The sequence below is a fragment of the Saccoglossus kowalevskii genome, chromosome 1 (assembly GCF_978046115.1).
Source record: "Saccoglossus kowalevskii chromosome 1, keSacKowa6.1, whole genome shotgun sequence".
Taxonomy (NCBI): Eukaryota; Metazoa; Hemichordata; class Enteropneusta; family Harrimaniidae; genus Saccoglossus; species Saccoglossus kowalevskii.
In genome coordinates this window covers 35,376,087-35,389,252 of record NC_140641.1, presented here as the reverse complement: position 1 = coordinate 35,389,252, position 13,166 = coordinate 35,376,087, and the positions used below count along the sequence as shown (strand labels likewise).

Here is a 13,166-nt window from a genome sequence, read left to right as displayed (position 1 = left end):
GGGTGTATGTTTCCATTGGACTTACCATGGATGGAAAGGGGTGTATGTTTCCATTGGACTTACCGTGGTTAGAAAGGAGTGTGTGTTTCCATTGGACATACCATGGATAGAAAGGGGTGTGTGTTTCCATTGGACATACCATGGATAGAAAGGGGTGTGTGTTTCCATTGGACTTACCATGGATAGAAAGGGGTGTGAATTTCCATTGGACTTACCATGGATAGAAAGAGATGTGTGTTTCCGTTGGACTTACCATGGACAAAAAGGGATGTGAATTTCCATTGGACTTACCATGGATAGAAAGGGGTGTGAATTTCCATTGGACTTACCATGGATAGAAAGGGGTGTGAATTTCCATTGGACTTACCATGGATAGAAAGGGATGTGAATTTCCATTGGACTTACCATGGATAGAAAGGGATGTGAATTTCCATTGGACTTACCATGGATAGAATGGGGTGTGAATTTCCATTGGACTTACCATGGATAGAAAGGGGTGTGAATTTCCATTGGACTTACCATGGATAGAAAGGGGTGTGAATTTCCATTGGACTTACCATGGATAGAAAGGGGTGTGAATTTCCATTGGACTTACCATGGATAGAAAGGGGTGTGAATTTCCATTGGACTTACCATGGATAAAAAGAGATGTGTGTTTTCATTGCACTTACCATGGATAGAAAGGGGTGTGTGTTTCCATTGGACTTACCATGGTTAGAAAGGGGTGTGTTTCCATTGGACTTACCATGGTTAGAAAGGGGTGTGTTTCCATTGGACTTACCATGGATAGAAATGGGTGTGTGTTTCCATTGGACTTACCATGGATAGAAAGGGGTGTGTGTTTCCATTGGACTTACCATGGATAGAAAGGGGTGTGTGTTTCCATTGGACTTACCATGGATAGAAAGGGATGTGTGTTTCCGTTGGACTTACCATGGATAAAAAAGGATGTGTGTTTCCATTGGACTTACCATGGATAGAAAGGGATGTGAATTTCCATTGGACTTACCATGGATAGAAAGGGGTGTGAATTTCCATTGGACTTACCATGGATAGAAAGGGATGTGTGTTTCCATTGGACTTACCATAGATAGAAAGGGGTGTATGTTTCCATTGGACTTACCATGGATAGAAAGGGGTGTGTGTTTTCATTGGACTTACCATGGATAGAAAGGGGTGTGAATTTCCATTGGACTTACCATGGATAGAAAGGGATGTGTGTTTTTGTTGGACTTACCATGGATAAAAAAGGATGTGAATTTCCATTGGACTTACCATGGATAGAAAGGGGTGTGAATTTCCATTGGACTTACCATGGATAGAAAGGGGTGTGAATTTCCATTGAACTTACCATGGATAGAAAGGGGTGTGAATTTCCATTGGACTTACCATGGATAGAAAGGGGTGTGAATTTCCATTGGACTTACCATGGATAAAAAGGGATGTGTGTTTCCATTGGACTTACCATGGATAAAAAAGGATGTGTGTTTCCATTGGACTTACCATGGTTAGAAAGGGGTGTGTGTTTCCATTGGACTTACCATGGATAGAAAGGGGTGTGAATTTCCATTGGACTTACCATGGTTAGAAAGGGGTGTGTGTTTCCATTGGACTTACCATGGATAGAAAGGGGTGTGAATTTCCATTGGACTTACCATGGATAGAAAGGGGTGTGAATTTCCATTGGACTTACCATGGATAGAAAGGGGTGTGAATTTCCATTGGACTTACCATGGATAGAAAGGAATGTGTGTTTCCGTTGGACTTACCATGGATAAAAAGGGATGTGTGTTTTCGTTGGACTTACCATGGATAAAAAGGGGTGTGAATTTCCATTGGACTTACCATGGATAAAAAGGGGTGTGAATTTCCATTGGACTTACCATGGATAGAAAGGGATGTGTGTTTCCATTGGACTTACCATGGATAGAAAGGGATGTGTGTTTCCATTGGACTTACCATGGTTAGAAAGGGATGTGTGTTTCCATTGGACTTACCATGGTTAGAAAGGGATGTGTGTTTCCATTGGACTTACCGTACCATGGATAAAAAGGGGTGTGAATTTCCATTGGACTTACCATGGATAGAAAGGGGTGTGAATTTCCATTGGACTTACCATGGATAGAAAGGGGTGTGTGTTTCCATTGGACTTACCATGGATAGAAAGGGGTGTGTGTTTCCATTGGACTTACCGTACCATGGATAAAAAGGGGTGTGAATTTCCATTGGACTTACCATGGATAGAGAGGGGTGTGAATTTCCATTGGACTTACCATGGATAGAAAGGGGTGTGTGTTTCCATTGGACTTACCATGGATAGAAAGGGGTGTGTGTTTCCATTGGACTTACCATGGATAGAAAGGGGTGTGTGTTTCCATTGGACTTACCATGGATATAAAGGGGTGTGTGTTTCCATTGGACTTACCGTACCATGGATAAAAAGGGGTGTAAATTTCCATTAGACTTACCATGGATAGAAAGAGATGGGAATCTCCATCTATGCATTAATGTCTTCTCCTTCTCATGATGCATCAATTTTTGAGCACCAATGTCTTTGCAGTAATCTTCCTGTAGGAATTTATCAAATCAAAAATGGAAAAGTGAGAATGTTACAGAAGAGCCAGTAGGGATGCAGATGCAAGCCGGTAGGGATGCAGATGCAAGCCGGTAGGGATGCAGTCACAAGCCAGTAGGGAAGTAGATGCAAGCCTATAGGAATGCTGTCACAAGACAGTAGGGATGCAGATGCAAGCCAGTAGGGATGCAGATGCAAGCCGGTAGGGATGCAGTCACAAGCCGGTAGGGATGCAGTCACAAGCCAGTAGGAATGCAGCCACAAGCCAGTAGGAATGCAGCCACAAGCCAGTAGGAATGCAGCCACAAGCCAGTAGGGATGCTGTCACAAGCCAGTAGGGATGCAGATGCAAGCCAGTAGGGATGCAGTCACAAGCCGGTAGGGATGCAGTCACAAGCCAGTAGGAATGCAGTCACAAGCCAGTAGGAATGCAGTCACAAGCCAGTAGGAATGCAGTCACAAGCCAGTAGGGATGCAGTCGCAAGCCAGTAGGGATGCAGATGCAAGCCAGTAGGGATGCAGATGCAAGCCAGTAGGGATGCAGATGCAAGCCAGTAGGGATGCAGATGCAAGCCAGTAGGGATGCAGATGCAAGCCAGTAGGGATGCAGATGCAAGCCAGTAGGGATGCAGATGCAAGCCAGTAGGGATGCAGATGCAAGCCAGTAGGGATGCAGATGCAAGCCAGTAGGGATGCAGATGCAAGCCAGTAGGGATGCAGATGCAAGCCAGTAGGGATGCAGATGCAAGCCAGTAGGGATGCAGATGCAAGCCAGTAGGGATGCAGATGCAAGCCAGTAGGGATGCAGATGCAAGCCAGTAGGGATGCAGATGCAAGCCAGTAGGGATGCAGATGCAAGCCAGTAGGGATGCAGATGCAAGCCAGTAGGGATGCAGATGCAAGCCAGTAGGGATGCAGATGCAAGCCAGTAGGGATGCAGATGCAAGCCAGTAGGGATGCAGTCACAAGCCAGTAGGAATGCAGATGCAAGCCAGTAGGGATGCAGATGCAAGTCAGTAGAGATGCAGATGCAAGCCAGTAGGGATGCAGATGCAAGCCAGTAGGGATGCAGATGCAAGCCAGTAGGGATGCAGATGGAAGCCAGTAGGGATGCAGATGCAAGCCAGTAAGGATGCAGTCACAAGCCAGTAAGGATGCAGTCACAAGCCAGTAGGAATGCAGTCACAAGCCAGTAGGGATGCAGATGCAAGCCAGTAGGAATGCAGTCACAAGCCAGTAGGGATGCAGATGCAAGCTGATAGGGATGCAGTCACAAGCTAGTAGGGATGCAGATGCAAGCCAGTAGGAATGCAGATGCAAGCCAGTAGGGATGCAGATGCAAGCCAGTAAGGATGCAGATGCAAGCCAGTAGGAATGCAGATGCAAGCCAGTAGGGATGCAGTCACAAGCCAGTAGGAATGCAGTCACAAGCCAGTAGGGATGCAGATGCAAGCCAGTAGGGATGCAGTCACAAGCCAGTAGGAATGCAGTCACAAGCCAGTAGGAATGCAGATGCAAGCCAGTAGGGATGCAGTCACAAGCCAGTAGGAATGCAGTCACAAGCCAGTAGGGATGCAGATGCAAGCCAGTAGAGATGCAGATGCAAGCCAGTAGGGATGCAGATGCAAGCCAGTAGGGATGCAGTCACAAGCCAGTAGGAATGCAGTCACAAGCCAGTAGGAATGCAGTCACAAGCCAGTAGGAATGCAGTCACAAGCCAGTAGGGATGCAGATGCAAGCCAGTAGGGATGCAGATGCAAGCCAGTATGGATGCAGATGCAAGCCAGTAGGGATGCAGATGCAAGCCAGTAGGGATGCAGATGCAAGCCAGTAGGAATGCAGATGCAAGCCAGTAGGGATGCAGATGCAAGCCAGTAGGAATGCAGATGCAAGCCAGTAGGGATGCAGTCACAAGCCAGTAGGGATGCAGTCACAAGCCAGAAGGGGATGCAGATGCAAGCCAGTAGGGATGCAGATGCAAGCCAGTAGGGATGCAGTCACAAGCCAGTAGGGATGCAGTCACAAGCCAGTAGGGATGCAGATGCAAGCCAGTAGAGATGCAGATGCAGATGCAAGCCAGTAGAGATGCAGATGCAGATGCAAGCCAGTAGGGATGCAGTCATAAGCTAGTAGGGATGCAGTCACAAGCCAGTAGGGATGCAGATGCAAGCCAGTAGGGATGCAGATGCAAGCCAGTAGAGATGCAGATGCAAGCCAGTAGGGATGCAGATGCAAGCCAGTAGGGATGCAGTCACAAGCCAGTAGGGATGCAGATGCAAGCCAGTAGAGATGCAGATGCAGATGCAAGCCAGTAGAGATGCAGATGCAGATGCAAGCCAGTAGAGATGCAGATGCAGATGCAAGCCAGTAGGGATGCAGTCATAAGCTAGTAGGGATGCAGATGCAAGCCAGTAGGGATGCAGTCACAAGCCAGTAGGGATGCAGATGCAAGCCAGTAGGGATGCAGATGCAAGCCAGTAGAGATGCAGATGCAAGCCAGTAGGGATGCAGATGCAAGCCAGTAGGGATGCAGTCACAAGCCAGTAGGGATGCAGATGCAAGCCAGTAGGGATGCAGTCACAAGCCAGTAGGGATGCAGTCACAAGCCAGTAGGGATGCAGATGCAAGCCAGTAGGGATGCAGATGCAAGCCAGTGGAGATGCAGATGCAAGCCGGTAGGGATGCAGATGCAAGCCGGTAGGGATGCAGATGCAAGCCAGTAGGGATGCAGATGCAAGCCAGTAGGGATGCAGATGCAAGCCAGTAGGGATGCAGTCACAAGCCAGTAGGGATGCAGTCACAAGCCAGTAGGGATGCAGTCACAAGCCAGTAGGGATGCAGATGCAAGCCAGTAGGGATGCAGATGCAAGCCAGTAGGGATGCAGATGCAAGCCAGTAGGGATGCAGATGCAAGCCAGTAGGGATGCAGTCACAAGCCAGTAGGGATGCAGTCACAAGCCAGTAGGGATGTAGTCACAAGCCAGTAGGGATGCAGATGCAAGCCAGTAGAGATGCAGATGCAAGCCAGTAGGGATGCAGTCATAAGCTAGTAGGGATGCAGATGCAAGCCAGTAGGGATGCAGTCACAAGCCAGTAGGGATGCAGATGCAAGCCAGTAGGGATGCAGTCACAAGCCAGTAGGGGATGCAGTCACAAGCCGGTAGGGATGCAGTCACAAGCCGGTAGGGATGCAGTCACAAGCCAGTAGGATTGCAGTCAAGCCGGTGGGAATGCAGTCACAAGCCGGTAGGAATGCAGTCACAAGCCAGTAGGTGATGCAGTCACAAGCCAGTAGGTGATGCAGTCACAAGCCGGTAGGTGATGCAGTCACAAGCCGGTAGGTGATGCAGTCACAAGCCGGTAGGGATACCGTCACAAGCCAGTAGGGATGCAGTCACAAGTCGGTAGGGGATGCAGTCACAAGCCCGTAGGGATGCAGTCACAAGCTTGTAGGGATGCAGTCACGAGCTGGTAGGGATGCAGTCACAAGCCAGTGGGGATGCAGTCACAAGCCAGTAGGGATGCAGTCACAAGCCAGTAGGGATGCAGTCACAAGCCAGTAGGACAGACACATATCTTACATGATCAAAGTCAATATCTTTGTAGAGCTTCATCTCATTATCTGTTACTGGGGCAACAGTATCACAGACACCAGGAATGAGTATCTTCCCTTTATTGTCCACTAGACTATTCAATAAGGCAACTAGGTCTACCATGGCTTCATGTCTAGGAGTAAAATACATGTATAAAGATTGCTTACAGAGTTTCATGATTGGCAAATGACCTTGATAAATTATAAAGATGACACACTGTTAAATTAAAAACAAACCAGTCATTGTAATTACAGGGTTCCTTTTGCAATTTGGGGAAATGTTAATAATGCCCAAGATAAAGAAATATGGCCAAAAAGCAAGATGGCTGCAAGTCTGATATTTTTGATACAAGGATAATAGTACCAAATGTGAATGAATTAAAACCCTTATATCTGCAATCAAACTGGATAAGCAAATTACTGGTCATATGACCAGGTAAATTGTTTTAGAATGAATTGTCCGATATGATCAGTGAATATAATATAGGCTAGTCTAGTATTAACAAAAATCATATTTATTCACAGGTGATTACTTTTATTCGCCCATAAATGCTGTAAATGAATGAAAACTTACACAGAGCCTCCAAAAACACCAGAATGCAGATCCATGTCAGCACAGCTAACCTCAACAAAGAAATAGCAAATACCTCTGTAGAATGAACAAATACCTTTATAAATTCTCAACTGTGAAGTAAATGGTTTTTAAACAAAAAATGGAGACTTTATGCAGGAGTTTAGTAAGAGTAAAAATATTATTACTCATTAGAGTAGAAATAAAATGACATGTTTTTGTTGGTGAACACATTTCAAAACAGACTCTTATGCAAATTGCAAATAAAAACATAATTCATTTTTACACCGTATTCCTTTCATTGTTAGCTTGGTATACAAGATTTCATTGTTAGTTTGGTATATAAGATTTCATTGTTAGTTTGGTATATAAGATTTCATTGTTAGTTTGGTATATAAGATTTCATTGTTAGTTTGGTATATAAGATTTCATTGTTAGTTTGGTATATAAGATTTCATTGTTAGTTTGGTATATAAGATTTCATTGTTAGTTTGGTATATAAGATTTCATTGTTAGTTTGGTATATAAGATTTCATTGTTAGTTTGGTATATAGGATTTCATTGTTAGTTTGGTATATAGGATTTCATTGTTAGTTTGGTATATAGGATTTCATTGTTAGTTTGGTATATAGGATTTCATTGTTAGTTTGGTATATAGGATTTCATTGTTAGTTTGGTATATAAGATTTCATTGTTAGTTTGGTATATAGGATTTCATTGTTAGTTTGGTATATAGGATTTCATTGTTAGTTTGGTATATAGGATTTCATTGTTAGTTTGGTATATAGGATTTCATTGTTAGTTTGGTATATAGGATTTCATTGTTAGTTTGGTATATAAGATTTCATTGTTAGTTTGGTATATAGGATTTCATTGTTAGTTTGGTATATAGGATTTCATTGTTAGTTTGGTATATAGGATTTCATTGTTAGTTTGGTATATAGGATTTCATTGTTAGTTTGGTATATAGGATTTCATTGTTAGTTTGGTATATAAGATTTCATTGTTAGTTTGGTATATAGGATTTCATTGTTAGTTTGGTATATAGGATTTCATTGTTAGTTTGGTATATAGGATTTCATTGTTAGTTTGGTATACAAGATTTCATTGTTAGTTTGGTATATAAGATTTCATTGTTAGTTTGGTATATAAGATTTCATTGTTAGTTTGGTATATAAGATTTCATTGTTAGTTTGGTATACAAGATTTCATTGTTAGCTTGGTATATAGGAATTCATTGTTAGTTTGGTATATAGGATTTCATTGTTAGTTTGGTATATAGGATTTCATTGTTAGTTTGGTATATAGGATTTCATTGTTAGTTTGGTATATAGGATTTCATTGTTAGTTTGGTATATAAGATTTCATTGTTAGTTTGGTATACAAGATTTCATTGTTAGCTTGGTATATAAGATTTCATTGTTAGTTTGGTATATAGGATTTCATTGTTAGTTTGGTATATAGGATTTCATTGTTAGTTTGGTATATAGGATTTCATTGTTAGTTTGGTATATAGGATTTCATTGTTAGTTTGGTATATAGGATTTCATTGTTAGTTTGGTATATAGGATTTCATTGTTAGTTTGGTATATAGGATTTCATTGTTAGTTTGGTATATAGGATTTCATTGTTAGTTTGGTATATAAGATTTCATTGTTAGTTTGGTATATAGGATTTCATTGTTAGTTTGGTATATAAGATTTCATTGTTAGTTTGGTATACAAGATTTCATTGTTAGCTTGGTATACAAGATTTCATTGTTAGCTTGGTATATAAGATTTCATTGTTAGTTTGGTATATAGGATTTCATTGTTAGTTTGGTATATAGGATTTCATTGTTAGTTTGGTATATAGGATTTCATTGTTAGTTTGGTATATAGGATTTCATTGTTAGTTTGGTATATAGGATTTCATTGTTAGTTTGGTATATAAGATTTCATTGTTAGTTTGGTATATAGGATTTCATTGTTAGTTTGGTATATAGGATTTCATTGTTAGTTTGGTATATAAGATTTCATTGTTAGTTTGGTATATAGGATTTCATTGTTAGTTTGGTATATAAGATTTCATTGTTAGTTTGGTATACAAGATTTCATTGTTAGCTTGGTATATAGGATTTCATTGTTAGTTTGGTATATAGGATTTCATTGTTAGTTTGGTATACAAGATTTCATTGTTAGCTTGGTATATAGGAATTCATTGTTAGCTTGGTATATAAGATTTCATTGTTAGTTTGGTATATAGGATTTCATTGTTAGTTTGGTATATAGGATTTCATTGTTAGTTTGGTATATAGGATTTCATTGTTAGTTTGGTATATAGGATTTCATTGTTAGCTTGGTATATAGGATTTCATTGTTAGTTTGGTATATAAGATTTCATTGTTAGTTTGGTATATAGGATTTCATTGTTAGTTTGGTATATAGGATTTCATTGTTAGTTTGGTATATAGGATTTCATTGTTAGCTTGGTATATAGGATTTCATTGTTAGCTTGGTATATAGGATTTCATTGTTAGCTTGGTATATAGGATTTCATTGTTAGCTTGGTATATAGGAATTCATTGTTAGCTTGGTATATAGGATTTCATTGTTAGCTTGGTATATAGGATTTCATTGTTAGTTTGGTATACAAGATTTCATTGTTAGCTTGGTATATAAGATTTCATTGTTAGCTTGGTATACAAGATTTCATTGTTAGCTTGGTATACAAGATTTCATTGTTAGCTTGGTATATAGGATTTCATTGTTAGCTTGGTATATAGGATTTCATTGTTAGTTTGGTATATAGGTTTTTATTGTTAGTTTGGTATATAGGAATTCATTGTTAGCTTGGTATATAGGATTTCATTGTTAGCTTGGTATACAAGATTTCATTGTTAGCTTGGTATATAGGAATTCATTGTTAGCTTGGTATATAGGATTTCATTGTTAGCTTGGTATATAGGATTTCATTGTTAGCTTGGTATATAGGATTTCATTGTTAGCTTGGTATATAGGAATTCATTGTTAGCTTGGTATATAGGATTTCATTGTTAGCTTGGTATATAGGATTTCATTGTTAGTTTGGTATACAAGATTTCATTGTTAGCTTGGTATATAAGATTTCATTGTTAGCTTGGTATACAAGATTTCATTGTTAGCTTGGTATACAAGATTTCATTGTTAGCTTGGTATATAGGATTTCATTGTTAGCTTGGTATATAGGATTTCATTGTTAGTTTGGTATATAGGTTTTTATTGTTAGTTTGGTATATAGGATTTCATTGTTAGTTTGGTATATAGGATTTCATTGTTAGCTTGGTATATAGGATTTCATTGTTAGTTTGGTTTAATATAGGATTTCATTGTTAGTTTGGTTTAATATAGGATTTCATTGTTAGTTTGGTTTAATACAGGATTTCATTGTTAGTTTGGTTTAATATAGGATTTCATTGTTAGTTTGGGTATACAAGATTTCATTGTTAGCTTGGTATATAGGATTTCATTGTTAGTTTGGTTTAATATAGGATTTCATTGTTAGTTTGGTTTAATATAGGATTTCATTGTTAGTTTGGTTTAATACAGGATTTCATTGTTAGTTTGGTTTAATATAGGATTTCATTGTTAGTTTGGTTTAATATAGGATTTCATTGTTAGCTTGGTATATAGGATTTCATTGTTAGTTTGGTATACAAGATTTCATTGTTAGTTTGGTATATAAGATTTCATTGTTAGTTTGGTATATAGGATTTCATTGTTAGTTTGGTATACAAGATTTCATTGTTAGTTTGGTATATAAGATTTCATTGTTAGTTTGGTATATAAGATTTCATTGTTAGTTTGATATATAGGATTTCATTGTTAGTTTGGTATATAAGATTTCATTGTTAGTTTGGTATATAAGATTTCATTGTTAGTTTGGTATATAAGATTTCATTGTTAGTTTGGTATATAGGATTTCATTGTTAGTTTGGTGTATAAGATTTCATTGTTAGTTTGGTATATAGGATTTCATTGTTAGTTTGGTATACAAGATTTCATTGTTAGTTTGGTATATAGGATTTCATTGTTAGTTTGGTATATAAGATTTCATTGTTAGTTTGGTATATAAGATTTCATTGTTAGTTTGGTATATAGGATTTCATTGTTAGTTTGGTGTATAGGATTTCATTGTTAGTTTGGTATATAGGATTTCATTGCTAGTTTGGTATACAAGATTTCATTGTTAGTTTGGTATACAAGATTTCATTGTTAGTTTGGTATATAGGATTTCATTGTTAGTTTGGTATATAGGATTTCATTGTTAGTTTGGTATATAAGATTTCATTGTTAGTTTGGTATGTAGGATTTCATTGTTAGTTTGGTATATAAGATTTCATTGTTAGTTTGGTATATAAGATTTCATTGTTAGTTTGGTATATAGGATTTCATTGTTAGTTTGGTATATAGGATTTCATTGTTAGTTTGGTATATAAGATTTCATTGTTAGTTTGGTATATAGGATTTCATTGTTAGTTTGGTATATAAGATTTCATTGTTAGTTTGGTATACAAGATTTCATTGTTAGCTTGGTATATAGGATTTCATTGTTAGTTTGGTATATAGGATTTCATTGTTAGTTTGGTATACAAGATTTCATTGTTAGCTTGGTATATAGGAATTCATTGTTAGCTTGGTATATAAGATTTCATTGTTAGTTTGGTATATAGGATTTCATTGTTAGTTTGGTATATAGGATTTCATTGTTAGTTTGGTATATAGGATTTCATTGTTAGTTTGGTATATAGGATTTCATTGTTAGCTTGGTATATAAGATTTCATTGTTAGTTTGGTATATAAGATTTCATTGTTAGTTTGGTATATAGGATTTCATTGTTAGTTTGGTATATAGGATTTCATTGTTAGTTTGGTATATAGGATTTCATTGTTAGCTTGGTATATAGGATTTCATTGTTAGCTTGGTATATAGGATTTCATTGTTAGCTTGGTATATAGGATTTCATTGTTAGCTTGGTATATAGGAATTCATTGTTAGCTTGGTATATAGGATTTCATTGTTAGCTTGGTATATAGGATTTCATTGTTAGTTTGGTATACAAGATTTCATTGTTAGCTTGGTATATAAGATTTCATTGTTAGCTTGGTATACAAGATTTCATTGTTAGCTTGGTATACAAGATTTCATTGTTAGCTTGGTATATAGGATTTCATTGTTAGCTTGGTATATAGGATTTCATTGTTAGTTTGGTATATAGGTTTTTATTGTTAGTTTGGTATATAGGAATTCATTGTTAGCTTGGTATATAGGATTTCATTGTTAGCTTGGTATACAAGATTTCATTGTTAGCTTGGTATATAGGAATTCATTGTTAGCTTGGTATATAGGATTTCATTGTTAGCTTGGTATATAGGATTTCATTGTTAGCTTGGTATATAGGATTTCATTGTTAGCTTGGTATATAGGAATTCATTGTTAGCTTGGTATATAGGATTTCATTGTTAGCTTGGTATATAGGATTTCATTGTTAGTTTGGTATACAAGATTTCATTGTTAGCTTGGTATATAAGATTTCATTGTTAGCTTGGTATACAAGATTTCATTGTTAGCTTGGTATACAAGATTTCATTGTTAGCTTGGTATATAGGATTTCATTGTTAGCTTGGTATATAGGATTTCATTGTTAGTTTGGTATATAGGTTTTTATTGTTAGTTTGGTATATAGGATTTCATTGTTAGTTTGGTATATAGGATTTCATTGTTAGCTTGGTATATAGGATTTCATTGTTAGTTTGGTTTAATATAGGATTTCATTGTTAGTTTGGTTTAATATAGGATTTCATTGTTAGTTTGGTTTAATACAGGATTTCATTGTTAGTTTGGTTTAATATAGGATTTCATTGTTAGTTTGGGTATACAAGATTTCATTGTTAGCTTGGTATATAGGATTTCATTGTTAGTTTGGTTTAATATAGGATTTCATTGTTAGTTTGGTTTAATATAGGATTTCATTGTTAGTTTGGTTTAATACAGGATTTCATTGTTAGTTTGGTTTAATATAGGATTTCATTGTTAGTTTGGTTTAATATAGGATTTCATTGTTAGCTTGGTATATAGGATTTCATTGTTAGTTTGGTATACAAGATTTCATTGTTAGTTTGGTATATAAGATTTCATTGTTAGTTTGGTATATAGGATTTCATTGTTAGTTTGGTATACAAGATTTCATTGTTAGTTTGGTATATAAGATTTCATTGTTAGTTTGGTATATAAGATTTCATTGTTAGTTTGATATATAGGATTTCATTGTTAGTTTGGTATATAAGATTTCATTGTTAGTTTGGTATATAAGATTTCATTGTTAGTTTGGTATATAAGATTTCATTGTTAGTTTGGTATATAGGATTTCATTGTTAGTTTGGTGTATAAGATTTCATTGTTAGTTTGGT

General features: G+C 37.4%; 1 protein-coding gene across 1 annotated transcript in view; it reads right to left on the bottom strand.

Moving 5' to 3' along the window:
- Window positions 1–13,166, bottom strand: part of LOC100378352 (cytosolic non-specific dipeptidase-like) — a 28,571-nt gene that overhangs the window by 3,450 nt on the left and 11,955 nt on the right. Inside the window, exons 7-9 of the mRNA XM_085500997.1 lie at window positions 6,742–6,816; window positions 6,157–6,301; window positions 2,469–2,568 (exon numbers count right to left, since the gene is read on the bottom strand). Coding sequence (XP_085357123.1) covers window positions 2,469–2,568; window positions 6,157–6,301; window positions 6,742–6,816 — 320 coding nt within the window. The remainder of the gene's footprint in view (window positions 1–2,468; window positions 2,569–6,156; window positions 6,302–6,741; window positions 6,817–13,166) is intronic.